This window comes from Equus asinus, chromosome 6 (genome assembly GCF_041296235.1).
Source record: "Equus asinus isolate D_3611 breed Donkey chromosome 6, EquAss-T2T_v2, whole genome shotgun sequence".
Taxonomy (NCBI): Eukaryota; Metazoa; Chordata; class Mammalia; order Perissodactyla; family Equidae; genus Equus; species Equus asinus.
In genome coordinates this window covers 13486142-13502034 of record NC_091795.1, presented here as the reverse complement: position 1 = coordinate 13502034, position 15893 = coordinate 13486142, and the positions used below count along the sequence as shown (strand labels likewise).

The 15893-nt window shown below is 42.4% G+C and overlaps 1 protein-coding gene across 3 annotated transcripts in view; it reads left to right on the top strand.

The window, feature by feature from the left end:
- The window catches only part of NPAS2 (neuronal PAS domain protein 2), a 158484-nt gene that overhangs the window by 84891 nt on the left and 57700 nt on the right, over window positions 1–15893 (top strand). For all 3 annotated transcript variants that reach the window (XM_044772984.2, XM_070511610.1, XM_070511611.1), the window contains exon 3: window positions 10628–10776. In XM_044772984.2, coding sequence (XP_044628919.2) covers window positions 10628–10776 — 149 coding nt within the window. The remainder of the gene's footprint in view (window positions 1–10627; window positions 10777–15893) is intronic.

Below are 15893 nucleotides of genomic sequence, written 5' to 3'. Positions count from 1 at the left end.
ATTTCAACAGATATTAGCTCAAGTGCCAATCTTTTAAAAAAATTAAAATTAAAATAGAAAAATAAATATGTATATACCTAACAACAGAGCTTCAAAATACATGAAGCAGTACCTAAAGAAATGAAACGAGTCTTTAATATGCCTATCTCAATAACAGAACTGATAGATGGAAATTCAGCAAGGATATAGAACAACTGAAAAACACCATCAACCAACAGGATCTGCTTGGCATTTATAGAATACTCCAACCAAAAATAGCAGAATACACCTAATTTTTAAATACCCATTAATGTTCATTAAGATAGACCAAATCCTGCCTCATAAAGCTAATGCAAAGAAGGCTAAATGAACTTAAGTTAAATTAGAAACAGAAAGCTAGCAGGAAAAATATCTCCAAAACGTGGAAATTAAAACAATATACTTCTAAGTAATCCATGGGTCAAAGAGGAACTCTCAAGGAATATTGGAAAATATTTTGACTGAACAAAAATCAAAGTACGACATATCAAAATTTGTGGGTTGCAGCTAACACAGTGCATAGAGGGAAATCTATAGCATGAAATGCTCATAGTAAAAAAGAGAAAAGGGCTCAGATCAACAACTAAGCTTCCACCTTAAGAGAATACAAACAGAAGAGCAAAATAAATTCAAGAAGAAGAGTGAAGATTATAATATAAAAGCAGAAATCAGTAAGATTGAAAAAATAAAAATAATAGAGAAAAATCAATGAAACCAAAGGGTGATTTAAAAATTATTAATAAAATTGGTAAGCCTATTGCAAGAATGACAAAAAAGAAGACACAAATTACCCAATAGCAGGGCAGGGGTCAAAGGAGCTATCACTACACATCCCTCAGATATTAAAAGGACCCTAAGGAAATACTGTGAACAACTGCATCCATATAAATTCAACACCTTAGATGAAGTATAGCAATTACTCAAAAACCATAAGCTACCAAAACTCATACAAGATGAAATAGAAAACCTAAAAAGTCCTGTAACTAATAACGAAATTGAATGTGCGGTTTAAAACCTTCTGAAAACAAATCTCCAAACCCAGATGGTTCCACTGATGAATTCTGCCAAGCATTAAAAGAAGAAATTTCACCAATTCTACAGTTGCCACCAGAAAGTTGAAGAGGAGGAAATATTTTCCAACTTATTTTGTGAGACCAGCATTACCCAGAAAAAGTCAGTACAGGAAAATAAAACTACAGACCAACTTCCTTCATGAACATAGATGCAAAAATCCTCAAGAAAACATTAGCAAATCATATATATATATATATACACATATATGTATGTTTATACACACACACATATGGTGATATATACACACATGTATATAAAATACATCATGACCAAGTGAGTTTTATCCAGGGAATGCAAGGTGTTCAATATTCAAAAACCAATCATTTGTAATCCACCAAGTTAGCTAAAGAAGAAAAGCCAAAACCACATGATCACCTTAATTGATGCAGAAAAGAATTTGACAAAATTCAACTCTATGATGTAAACTTTCTTCAAACTAGGAATAGGAGGGAATTTCCTTAACCTGATAAAGAGCATTTACATAAAACCTACAGCTGATATACCTAATGGTGAAAGACAATGTTTTCCTCCTAAGTTGGGGAGCAATACAAAGATACCTGTTCTCATCACTCCTATCCCACATCATACTGTAAGTCCTAGCCAGAGCAGTCAGACAGTAAGAGAAATAAAAGACGTATTGATTGGAAAAAGAAATAATACCTTCCTTATTCACAGCTGACATGATTATATATGTAGAACATCCTAGGAAACTTACCAGAAACAAACAAACAAACGACCCCCTATAACTAATAAGCGAATTTAGCAAGGTCACAGGACACAAGGTCAACACACATAAATCAGTCATCTTTTTGTAGGCTAGCAATAAACTATTAGAAACCGATATTAAAAACACAATACCAGGGGCTGGCCCCGTGGCCGAGTGGTTAAGTTCGCGCGCTCCGCTGCAGGCGGCCCAGTGTTTCGTTAGTTCGAATCCTGGGCGGGGACATGGCACTGCTCATCAGACCACGCTGAGGCGGCGTCCCACATGCCACAACTAGAAGGATCCACAACGAAGAATATACAACTATGTACTGGGGGGCTTTGGGGAGAAAAAGGAAAAAATAAAATCTTAAAAAAAAAAAAAACAAAACACAATACCATTTACAATCAATCCAAAAGAATGAAATACTTAGGTATAAATCTAATAAAACATATATAGGATATTTATGTGAAAACTGCAAAATACTCATTACAGAAATCAAGGAAAACCTAAATAAATGGAGAGATATATCATGTTTATGACTGGAAGACTCAATGGAGTAAAGATATCAATTTTCCCTAAATTGGTCCATAGGTTGTTTTTTTTTTTTTGGAAGATTGTCACCTGAGCTAACAACTGTTGCCAATCTTCTTTTTTTTATTTCCTGCTTTTTCTCCCCAACCCCACCCCAGTACATAGTTGTACATTTTTAGTTGTGGGTCCTTCTAGTTGTGGCACGTGGGACACCACCTCAGCATGACCTGACAAGCGGTGCCATGTCTGCGCCCAGGATCCGAACCGGCAAAACCCTGGGTGGCCGAAGCGGAGCGCATGAACTTAAGCACTCGGCCACAGGGCCGGCCCTGGTCCATAGATTTAAAGCGATTTCAATCAAAATCCCAGCAGAACTCTTTATAGATACAGACAAGTTGATTGTAAAATATAATGGAAAGGCAGAGAAATTAGAATAGCTAAAATAATTTTGAAAAATAAGAGTAAAGTTGGAGGAATCATATTATCCCATTTTACAACTTACTGTGAAGCTACAATAATCAAGACAGTGTGGTATTGGGGGAAGGATAGACCATAGGTCAATGGAACAGAATAGAGAATAGAGAACCCAGAAATCGACCCACATAAATATGACCAATTGATTTTTTACAAAGTTGCAAAGGTAATTTAATGTGAAAATGTCTTTTTTAAAAATGGAGTTGGAACAGTTGAACAACCATACTCAAATAAACTTCAACCTAAACCTTACATATTATAAAAATAACTAACTGAAAATGGATCATAAATCTAAACGTAAAATGTGTAAAACTCTTAGGAGAAAATCTTCACAGCCTGAGGTTAGGCAAAGGGTTCTTAGACCTCACACCAAAGCACAATCCTAAAGAAAAAACATCATTAACTTGGACTTCATCAAAATTAAAAACCTTTACCCTGTGATAAACAATATTAAGAGAATGAAAAGGCAAGCTGGGAGAAAATCTTGACAAATCACATGTCTGACAAAGGACTTGTATCAGAATATATAAAGAACTCTCAAAACTCAACAGTAAGAAAACAAAAATCCCAATTTAAAATTGGGCAAAAAGACATGAACGGATGCTTCACCAAAGAAGATACACAGATGGCAAAAATTACAGGAAAAGATGTTCAACATCATTAACCATTAGAAAAATGCAAATTAAAGTCCCGATGAGATAACACTGAGCATCTCTTAGATTAGCTCAGAGAGAAAGTCCTGACAGTACTGACTCCCCTCGAGGCCCAGGAACATCTGGATCTCTCCTACATGGCTGGCGAGAAGGTAAAATGGTACAGCCACTCTGGAAAACAGTTTGGCGGTTTCTTATAAAGTTAAACATACGCTTTCCATGCGACCCAGCCATCCCACACCCAGGCTACTTACTTCAGAGAGCTGAAAACTTATGTTCACACAAAAACCTGGTCACAAATGTTTACAGCAGCTCTATTCATAATCCCCAAAAACGGGAAACAACCCGAATTCTTTCAACGGATGAATGGATAAACAAGCTGTGGTACCTCCGTCCCATAGAACACGACTCCACGAGGGGAAGGGCCAAGGGACTGACAGGGCAGCAACCTGGATGAACCTCGGAGGCGTTCGGCCGGGTCCAAGGAGGCAGGCTCAAAAGGTTTCATGCTGTGTGATTGTATTTATGTGACATTCTCGAAAAGAGAGCATAGTGATGGAGAACAGAACAGGGGTTGCCAGGGGTTACAGGTGTTGGGGGGGGGGGGAAACGGTTGTCTCTTGATTGTGATGATGGTTACGTGAATTTATACACGTGCTAAAATTTATAGAACTCTGCCCAAAAGAACAAGTCAAGTTTACTGTATGTTAATTTTAAGAGTAAACATTTTTAAAGGCGTATGTATCATCAGCATCACTTTTTCTAGACAAATGACATTAGGGTGTGACTCCTTTGCCTCTGACCCCCGCCCTCTCCCCTGTGACTCCTGATGGGGGAGCAGAGCCGCTAGCCATGCAGGGCGCTGGGGTACTGTTGCTGACCATCCTCACCTCTCCTTCCTGTCTCTGCTCACTCCCCACTAAGTTCGTCCCCCTCCCCCTTCTCCTGATGTCCTGACCAGTTTGCCTCCCCGAGACCATCCGTCAACACCTGTCCCAGACTCATCGGAAGCTGAGACCAGATTGCCTGGTCTGGCATTTCAGACGCTGTGGTTGGCCTCACTCTTCTTGTCCACTCGCTGCTCTCTTTACTCTCCCACATGTCCCAGCTCTCCGGTCCAACTCCAGCACTGAGCTCTTCCTTGGGCTGTCCTCCCCACCACCTGCCCATCCATCCCTCAGGGCCACCTCGCATGCGGCCCCTCCCTGAGGGCTTCCCTGACCACCTCGCATGGCTGATGTGCCTTTGAGAACTCCCTGGGCCATTTGTTTAAACGTCTTCCCTAGTCTGTGTCACACTGCACCTTGTGTAGTAGCTCTTGAGGTGTGAATTCCTTCTTGTCCTCTAGACTCTAAGCTTCTCTGAGTTGAGTCCCAACACCTGGTTATTGTTGCCTCCTCATATTACTTGATGGAGTGTCTTGCATACAAAAGGTGCTAATCAAAGAATGTAGACAGAATATCAAGGCTATCTTCCCTGTTTCTAACTGGTATGGCCTGGAGAACCCTCAAGTCAGTAGTGTAAGAAGCCCTTGTACTACCAGATGTGGGGCCTGGAAGGTGACCTGACCCCCCTTCCCTGGAGGTCTGTCCATATTGCACTCAATGAAGGGATCCTCAAGGTCCACCCTCGGGGAGACTTTCTGCCGCGATCCCCACAATGTCTGTCTAGACAGACTAGGTTGTGCTGCGGTAACAAACAACCCCTGCATCTCAGTAAATCCTACACATTCATCACAGGTTGGCTGGGCCTTTGCTGGAAAGTGTCCTCACTCAGGGACCTGGGCTGAGACAGACTTCACCTCTCTCAGGGCCAAGATAGGAAAAAGGAATGTGGCAGACTTTACACTGCCTCTTCCCGCTTCTACCTGGAAAGGCACATGCCCTTTTTGCCTGCCTTTCCTTGGCCAAGGCAAGTCATCTGGCCATGCCTAAGTTCCAGGGGGCAGGGAAATGCAACCCTGCTCTGTCTAGAAGGAAACCAGAAATATTCGGTGAGCAGTAGCCCCAACCACCGCAGGTGAGCACAGCAGTGGGAAGAGCTACCCCTCCTAGGAGCTGGAACTGAGAGCAAAATCTTCCCTTGATTTTCTGCAGGATCCTTCCCAGAACATAAACACGGTCATCCTCTTAGCATGCAATGCCATTTTCCTGCAGAGTGTGTTTAGTTTCTGTGCTATAAACTCAAGCAGCCAGAATTCTACACTCTTGGTTCCGTGCTCCCAGGACACTGGTGCATAGCTCCCTAACAGATCACATCACAGTGGTTTTGGAGGGAGCTGTGGGAGGAGCCAGGAGAGTGCAGTGCTGCACGGCACGGGCACCTGAGCCAGCCTGCTCCATCACTTCCTAGTCCTGTGATGTTGGCAAAGTATACAACCTCTCCGTGCTTCAGCTGCTTCCCCTGTGAAATGGGAATCATAATAGTACCCCTACCTTAAAGGGTCGTTGTGAGAATTAAAGGAATTAAGACATGTAAAGCACTGAAAATAGTGCCTGCTAGAGGATATGAACAGACATTTCTCCGAAGAAGATATACAGATGGCCAACAGGCTCATGAAAAGATGTTCAACATCACTGATTATCAGGGAAATGCAAGTCAAAGCTACACTAAGATATCACCTTACACCCGTTGGAATGGCTATAATCACCAAGACAAAAAATAACAAATGTTGGAGAGGTTGTGGAGAAAAGGGAACCCTGATACACTGCTGGTGGGAATGCAAACTGGTGCAGCCACTATGGAAAACAGTATGGAGATTCCGCAAAAAACTAAAAGTAGGAATACCATATGACCCAGCTATCTCACTACTGGGTATTTATCCAAAGAACTTGAAATCAACAATTCAAAGAGACTTATGCACCCTTATGTTTGTTTCAGCATTATTCACAATAGCCAAATCATGGAAGCAACTCAAGTGCCCATTGACTGATGATTGGATAAAGAAGATGTGGTATATATACAATGGAATACTACTCAGCCATTAGAAAACACAAAATCATCCCATTCGCAACAACGTGGATGGACCTTGAGGATATTATGTTAAGCGAAATAAGGTGGACAGAGAAAGACAAACACCATATGATTTCACTCAGATGTGGAAGATAAACACAAGGACAAAGAGAACAGTTCAGTGGTTACCAGGGGGAAGGGGACTGGGGGAGGGCACAGGGGGTGAAGCGGGGCACTTACATGATGACGGACAAGAAATAACGTACAACTGAAATCTCGCAATGTTGTAAACTATTATGACCCCAATAAAAAAAAAATTATGCCTGCTACATGGTAAGTGCCCAGCAGATGTTACCTAGGTAAGCAGACGTCCCATGAGGGACCCCAGAAAAGAAAACCTGAAGCTCTTTGAGCCCTGCATTCAAAATCAAAGGGTGAGGCTTGTTTCAATGTATATTTAAAACACACACACACACCCCCATCCCTTCCTCCCAGGCTTCCTCTCTCCCTCTCTCTCTTTCTCTCTCTTAAACCCAATTAGAAGAAGACAAACAATCCAATTGAAAAATGGGCAGAAGATTTGAACAGATGCTTCACAGAAGAAGATATATGAAAGGGCATTAAACATGCGAAAAGATGTTTAACATCACTAGTGATCAGAAAAACGCAAATTAAAACCATAATGAGGTAAACCACAATGGCTAACATGAAACTGACAATACCAAGTGGTGGCAAGGATGTGAAGCATGTGGAACTCTCATAAGTTGATGGTGGCAATGCAAAAACGGTACAGCCACTTCATGTAACAGGATGGCGGTATCTTACAATGTTAAACATACATCTATCATATGACACAGCAATTTCGTGCCAATGTATTTACCCAAGAGAAGCGAATGCCTAGTCTACACAAAGATGTGGACATGTCAGAACAGCCTTATTCTTAATAGCCCCCAACTGGAAAGAACCCAAATGTCATGGCATAGTCGTACAACAGAACACTGGTCGACAGTCAAAAGGAATGAAATATTAATATATGCAGCAACATGGATGAATCTCAAAAACTTTATGCTAAATGAAAAAGACTATATGCTATCTGATTCCATTTATGGGAAATTCTATAAAAGGCAAAGCTGAAGTGATGGCAGATCACTGGTTTTCTGTGGCTGTTGTCGAGGAGAGATCAACAACGGAAATGCGGGAGAAAACCTTTTAGGATCAGGAAACTGTTTTATATTTGGGTTTTGGTGGTGGTTACACAATTCCCAAAATTCATCAAATTATACACTTAAAATAGGTGAATTTTATTGAATATAAATAATGCCCTAAAAGAAAAAACAAACCCAAAGGCTGATTAAGTGTCTTTCAGCTTGTCCCCCTGTCTTGCGTGGGATGGTCTCAGGCCTGCCGAGCAGACCTCCTTATTGGAAATAAGGTCATTCGAGGCTCATTTTCTTTCCCTTGCCTCAGAGCTATGGATCGAGCTGACATTAACCGATTTCCACTGGGCCCCATAGTGTGTCTCAGGCGGAGGCTGACGGAAACAAACTTGTGTTTCTGCCACTAATGATACAAGCCTTCATCGTATCCTCTGCCAGGCCCTGTTCGTTGTCATTACACCCATTGAAGAAGAGAACAGTGATAAAGAGCTGGGTGTTATCCGCTCACAAATAATTTATAATGGGCAAACTAGGACAGGAACAGAGCTTTTTTTGGCTAAGGAGGTTGCATGTCACTCTTTAAAATCTAGGCCAAAAAATTATTTATAATGCATAGACAGTCACTCAGAAAGTTAAAAGGTTCCTTTCTTCTCTCCCGTGTGTTTGAACACTGTGCTTTTTGCCCCGGACTAGCAAAAAGGCCCCTGAGCATCTCACTGCTACACCTGCAGTCAGCCTGTGCTTGTGAGAGAGCACATGGGAAGACAGTTACTCGGCGAGGCGTGAGGCCTTTGTAGAAACCCCTTAAAGAATTTCAGCTCCTCCCCCAAATCCAAGAAGGATAGAGACAAGGGAAAAGTCAGGACCTTTAGGTAAGGGTAGTGACCATGCACTTCAGGCGAGCATTGAAGAACCACCTCAGATGTTATCAGGACACAGCCTGAACTAAGACAGAGTCTGCAAAAGGTGGCTCGTAAACGGGGGTGTTGAAGAAAAAGACAGGTTGTGTGTAATGAGGCAGAGGCAGACGAACTGGTTATGGCCATCATGGCATCTAGGAAAGGGAGACTGGGAATGTGGCCCTGTGCTTCCAAGGGCCCTTTGGGGAAGCAGAATCTTTGTTGATAGCAATACCTACCCCAAGGGAGGTGAATCCCTCTGATGGGAACTCACCAAGTTGTCGCAAGCCACCGGCATCCTGCCTGGCGGCGCATTGCCCAGTGGCCTCCTGATGAGTGACAGCTCTCCAGGAACTGTGTTCCCAGGCCCCGGGATGCCTGGACCAGTAGGCAGACCACGTTTGATAAGGCCTGCAGCTGTGGGCCCTGCTTTCTCTCAGTGAGCTGACTTCCTAGAACAAGTCCATCCTGGGTGAATTTGGGAGAGATGGGTCAGCCTTCCCAGCCCTGGCTTGCCTTTGAATGAGCTGGCTGTTGATGAGCGGCTGGGTCTGTGGGGCTGAGAGCCAGTCCTGGGACTATGGTGTGTCCTTGAGGATCCAGGCTTCCTCAGGGTGAGAGCGGCTTCCTGCATCACATGTTCCTTGTTTGGTGTCTACTGGAGCGGCTCCTGTAGCCGTGATTTCCTATTCAAGTTCCCAGGGTCCTAGGGTTCCTCAGAAGTACCTTGGTGGCTCAAGGGAGATCTCCTCCCCTCAAACCGAGCAGCTCCACTTTGATCTCTTTATAGGCATGCAGTGTAGTGTGGCATTTTTTTAATAGACTTTATTTATTTATTTATTTATTTTGCTGAGGAAGATTAGCCCTGAGCTGACATCTCTTGCCAATCTTCCTCTTTTTTTGCTTGAGGAAGATTGGCCCTGAGCTAACATCTGTGCCAATCTTCCTCTATTTTATATGTGAGTCCCTGCCACAGCATGGCTGACAGGTGTAGGTCCACACCTGGGATCCCAACCCATGAACCGGGGCTACCAAAGCAGAGCACACTAAACTTAACCACTAGGCCGTGGGGCCAGCTCCATAAACTTAATTTTTTTAGAGGAGTTTTAGGTTCACAGTAAATTGGATGGAAGGTACAGAGATTTCCCATATATTCCCATCCCTACATATGCACAATCTCCCCCATTATTAACATCCCCCACCAGAGTGGTACATTTGCTACAACTGATGAACCTACGTTGACTCATCATAATCCCCCAGAGTCCATAGTTTACATTAGGCTTCACTCCTGGTGGGGTGCGTTCCACAGGTTTGGACACGTGTGTGATGACACGCATCCATCCTTACAGGCTCGTACAGAGAAGTCTCACTGCCCTGAAAGCCCTCTGCGCTCCAACTGTTCACCCTCCCCTCAACCCTGGCAACCGCTGACCTTTTTAGTGTCACCATAGTTTTGCCTTTTCCAGGATGTCACGTAGTTGGAATCCTACAGTATGTATCCTTTCAGATTGGCTTCGTTCCCTTAGTAATATGCATTTAAGTTCTTCCATGTCATTTTTAAAAGGGTTCCCCTGCTCTTAGCATCTTGACAGCCGTGTGCAGTCCCTGTCATGCGATGGCCAGGGGTCCGGCATGGCTTACAGACAGTTTTTTGTGAGATGTGCCTTGTCTCCCCAATAGGAAGATGAGCTCTAGGATAGTGGCAAGGACATAAGCCCTGGGTGGCACTGGCTGTCTGCTGGACATTGGGGACACCTGGCTACCCTTCATGACTTGGTGCCACTGGCCAAGTGCATGGAGGTGGAGTGGATGTGAGCCTAAGGAAGGGCTGTCAGGTCGAGCTCCTCTGGGCTGCAGCCGTCTTGTCGTTTTGCTCCTGAAGTCAGAGTGAGCAGCATCTGGCGACGGAGCTAATCTGTGTAAGCTTTTGCATCTGAGTCAGAACTTACTTATTAATACTGTCTCTCTTTGCGGCCAAGAGTCTAGCAAAACATTTTTCTGTCCCCATTACTCAGCTCTGAAATGTGGTGAATGTTACTTTCCCTGAAAGAGTTTTGATAAGTGATCACGACAGAATACACTCTGATAGAAGGTACCTCCATTTCATAATAAAGCCTTTATGAAGTGGAATGTTCCAGTCACCTGTGCATTTTGTGTTTACAGAGCTTCTCGAAACAAGTCTGAGAAGAAGCGTCGGGACCAGTTCAATGTTCTCATCAAAGAGCTTAGCTCCATGCTCCCTGGCAACACGCGGAAAATGGACAAAACCACCGTGCTGGAAAAGGTCATTGGATTTTTGCAGAAACACAATGGTAAAGGTTATGCTTCTCTCTGTTTTTATGCTGCTCCTGCCCTTTCCATTTGGCAATGACTTCATCAAGCTGGTCTTCCTGCTTGGTTCTCTCTCCCCAGCAGAGCCCAACCTCATCAGTCACAGGCTTCCTCTTTCAAAGGCACTCCGCCCTCTGGAATAGCTCCATCCCCAGCAGGTGTGGGAGAGGACACTCACCTCCCAAATGGCTTTATTAGCCAGAGGAGAGAACCCAGAGTGGCCTCCCAGGGTAGCACCCAGCCCAAGCAGAGTGACGCTAACAGTGGGAGCGTCCTGATTAGAAATGTCTAAAGCAAGCATTTTTCATTCAGCCCTAGAGAAATGGAATGCCCAAGTATTCATTTGCCCCTGGGTCAGACTGCACTGGTTTCTCCAGACATCTCTGCCACCGCCCCTAAATTCTTTGGCCTTCTGAACTACACCGTGAAAAAAATAAATTGAAATTCATTAACTTACTTAATGTCAGATCCATTTTTTATTGAGATGTAACTCACGTACCATAAAATTCACAATTTTAAAGCTTATAGTTCAGTAGTTTTTAGTATATTCACAAAGTTGTGCAACCACCTAATTTTATCATCCCGAAAGAAAGCCTGGGCCCATTCACAGTCACTTCCCATTTCCCCTTCCCTCCAAATCCTGGCAACCACTGAGCTACTTTCTGTCTCTGTGGATTTGCCTGTTCTGGGCGTTTCATACAAATGGAATCATACAATATGTGGTCTTTTGTTTCTGGCTTCTTTCACTTAGCATCCATATTTTAGCAAGTATCTGTACTTCATTCCATTTTATGGCCAAATAATAGTCTATCGTATGGATATACCACACTTCATTTATCTCTTGATCAGTTGACAGATATGGGGTTGTTTCCACATTTTGCCTATTATAAATAATACTGCTGTGAACATTCCTGTACAAGTTTTTTATTAGATCTATGTTTTCAGTTCTTTTGCATGCATACCTAGGAGTAGAATTGCTGGATCAAATGGTAGCTCAGTGTTTAACTGTTTCAGGAACTGCCAAACTGTTTTCCGCAGTGGCTGCACCATTTTACATTCCAGGAGCAATGTATGAGGGTTCCAATTTCTCCACATCCTCACCAATGCTTGTTATTGTCTGGTTGCGTATGTGTATTTACTATAGCCTTCCTAGGGAGTGTGAAGTGGTGGCTCATCGTGGTTTTGATTTGCATGTCCCTAATGACTAATGATATTGACCTTTACTGATCACTTCATGTGCTTATTGACCATTTGCATATCTTCTTTAGAGAAATGTCTATGCAAATCCTTTGCTCATTTTTAAATTGGGTGGTTTATCTTTTTGTTGTTGCGTTGTAAGAGTTCTTCATATATTCTAGATACTAGACCCTTATCAGATATGTAATTTGCAAATATTTTCCCCCATTCTGTGGGTTGTCTTGCCACTTTCTTAATGATGTCCTTTGACACACAAAAGTTTCAAATTTGATGAGGTCCAGTTTCTCTGTTGTTGTTGGTTGCTTGTGCTTTAGGTATCTTACCCCTATCTGAGAAACCATTGTCTAATCTAAGGTCGTGAAGATTTACATCTGTGTTTTCTTCTAAGAGTTGTATAGTTTTAAGCTATAAATTAAGCATTTAGATATAAGCTATACATTGAGCATTTAGATATTCAATCCATTTTGAGTTAATTTTTGTGTATGGAGTGAGGTAAGAAGTCACAGTTCGTCCTTTTGCACATGGATATCCAGTTATACCAGCACTCTATTTTTTTCTTTAACTTTTTAATGCTGTATGAAAGTATAACACACATACAGAAAATACGCGAATCATAACTATATGATTTAATTGGTTATGGCAAAATAAACAGCCAGGAAACCAACACCCAGATCAAGAAATAGAAACTTCCCCAGTAGACGCCCCTTCCTGTCTACCTCTACTTTCCCCAGAGGTAATCTCTTCTGGCTTCTAGTACCAGAGATGGATTTAACCTTACGGGACCTTGTTCAGACGGAAGCATACATCATAGACATGATGTCTGTGCGATTAATCTGTGCTCTTCCAGTGGTACGGCTACTTCGTTTTCATTGAAACGTAGTATTCCACTATATGACTTGATCCATCCTTGAACTTACATCTTTTTCAAATCCTCCTCGCTCCATTTTACTCTCCTTCACACTGACCACCCTGCCCTGCCACTCACCTAGGGATGGTACAAAAGATTGGAGAATAGTTAAGAGGGTTCAGGAGCTATTAACAAGCAAGAAGAGCAGAATTCTTTATTCCTTAACCATGACACCCAACATAATAAAGTCAGAAATGTCAGATTATTGAGGAGATAATTACATAGTGATGCTTCTCTTTCACTGACATTTTTCTAGACAAGATGATTTCATGGAAGAAGGTAAGCCTAGGATATTAGATGGTTTCATTATACTTGTTATTCTTTTATTATTTCTTTAATAATTGTGTATACCTATTAAAAATGTGACAGTGATGATATATCCTCCTTTTTTTTCCCCAAAGCTGCCCAAGGCAGAGTACAGAATATGTTAATTGCTTTTGTTAAAAGTCAGGCAAGAACAATCAAGCAGGATTGGAATAAAGTGTTGCAGCAATATTCGACTGCCCGGATAATTTAATCGGAATGGTTACATTTCCTAAAAAATGAGTTAGGCAAGTGAAATAGCAGGTTGGTTGGATTACTAAGATGTTTTGTGCAAATGACTCAAACTAGGTCAGTGGCACTGAGAAGCAGGACAGCTGTTAAATAGGACGGCTGGGATCAAGTTCATCAGTGTGACATTTATGCTGGGCTCTGTCCACTGCGGAATTGCAGAGTTGTCAATTCTGGGACCTGGAAGGGATCAGTAGCAGAAACACGGCCTCCTAACACCGGGAGTGCCTGTCTCTGTTTCGCCTTTTTCAAAAGACTAAGGCCTACTCTGCACAGCGCACTTAAATGCAACCAGGACCACTCCAGAATCTCACTTATCCTTATTCCACATTCAAAAGATTCCATATCCAAAAGAAAACAGAAGTTCCATGGAAGATTTTGTGGAGAAATACAGTGGTTGGACCAAAATTAGGATTAAAGCAAAAAACAGAAACAAACTTTTCATTACGTATAACCCAAATGGACGTGAACTCCCCAAGCATCTGCAGTGGTCAGCATTTCTTCAGGGCCCACCATGAGGCAGGCAGGCACTGTGCTAAGGGCACTACATATAGGAACTCATCTGAGCTTCACAGCGGTCCTTTGAGCTAGTACCATTTCACAGATGAGGCAACCAAGGCAGAGACGTTAGGCCACTCACCCTAGTCAGACAACGGGAAACATATTTGGTATTTTCATTGGTATATAGTATTCTGTTACATGAATACCAGGCAGTCTGTCTCCAGAGTCAAGTTTTTAACACTACACCCTACTGCTTCTCCACAAGAGGTGACTTATGGGGCTCTTGTGGATATTGATATCATTGCTGTGCTAAGGATGTTCATTAGTGTGGCATTTAGACTACTGGTTCTCGCCCTTGGCTGCACTTTAGAATTGCCCAAGGAGCTTTTAAAAATACATATAACTGGGTGACACCTCACACATGATCACGTCAGAATTTCTAGGGGCAGAACTCCAGTGGTGAGCTGGAGCCGGCTCACGTCAGCTTGCAAAAGATGATTGTTAAATTTTCAGGAGTTTTGCGAGCCAGTTGGCATCAAGTTGACTGCTTGAAATCAGCCACTGTGGGAGTATTTGCACCACAGGAATGGGCAAACACGACAAATCAGGGCTTTCTGTTGTAGAGATGGGGAGCCTTTTTACCAGTACACCACTGGGTAAGGCCCAAGCATCCATATTTTTAGAGCTCCCCGCGTGATTCCAGTGTGCAGCCGAGGTTGAGAACTGTGGGTTCAGACATGCTTTCTGCCTTCATGCTAACAGGAGACCACATGGTAAGTAAGGAAAGAGGATTAGGTCCACGTAGTTGTTATAATTATTTAGCTCTTTCCTCAAAACTTTCAGTTTTCTCAATTTGGGAGATAAATCTTGATCTTGAAATGTATACCTATTCTCTTTGAAGTAATCCAAATCAAAATGAGAATCTGACCATGTTTCTTTGTAGAGAAATTTTGTTTCATCAGTATCTATTATGAGAGAGAAACTCCTAAATTATGTAAACAGCAAGGCGTATTGAACATCCTTATCCACCTCCATCTAAATGTTACTTCTACAGGGCCAGGCCGACCTGCACGCTTTCCTCTTCCTGTGTGAGTCTCCAGCTGATTTAACGTCATTTTATCTCAACATCAAGTCCCATTCTTCATTCACGCCCCTTCAGCCTTTCTGCCTTAGTGGATCGGGGGGCGGGTTGGGGAATGGAGAAGGCTGCAGAACAAGGAGAAATGTCTCTGTTGGGTAGAGTAATATTTCCCCAGCCCAGCAGAGTTTCTGCTCCATTTTCCAGACTTTTCTCTGACCACATATAGCTCAAAGACATACTGCTCCTTGTTCACATGTACCAGGAGCAGCTGTGAGGTAAGCATTCTAGGGCACAACTACAACTTACACTATAGTAGAATTTTTGGGGTTTGGCTGTTAATTGCAATGTTTTCCTGCAAAAATTGCTCCCAGGTGGTTTTACCTCCTTTGCTATTTAGAAACCACTTTGACCACATCTCTTTGTTATTCCTGCCTGTGACCAGTAGCTTCTGATATTGGTCACATCAAATGCCAGTGGAGGCATGATTATGACTCTGAATTTTATTTCCCAGTTTAACATTTTTGACCTGCTTTGAGATGTTTTCTCTAACATATTTTTTGATATGCTATGAGTTGAACCTTAACTCCCAAGGATATAATCAAATTGTTGAACTACAAAGCAAATGAAATTGCTGCTTCCAGCATTGTTATGCTGTTGTTTAGAAAGCGTCCCATCATACGGAATGATCTGAAAGTTACTTATGTAAAAGAGAGGGGTCTTTCATTTTCCTTTACCATTAAGCTGAATGGGCCTCTATCTAAGTCAAATTTGGACTGCAGGAAAGACTCTTCTGGGCAATTAATCTACAGTTTGATCCTAATGGTCAAAATAACTTGACAGATGAGTTTATGGGTTGGGAA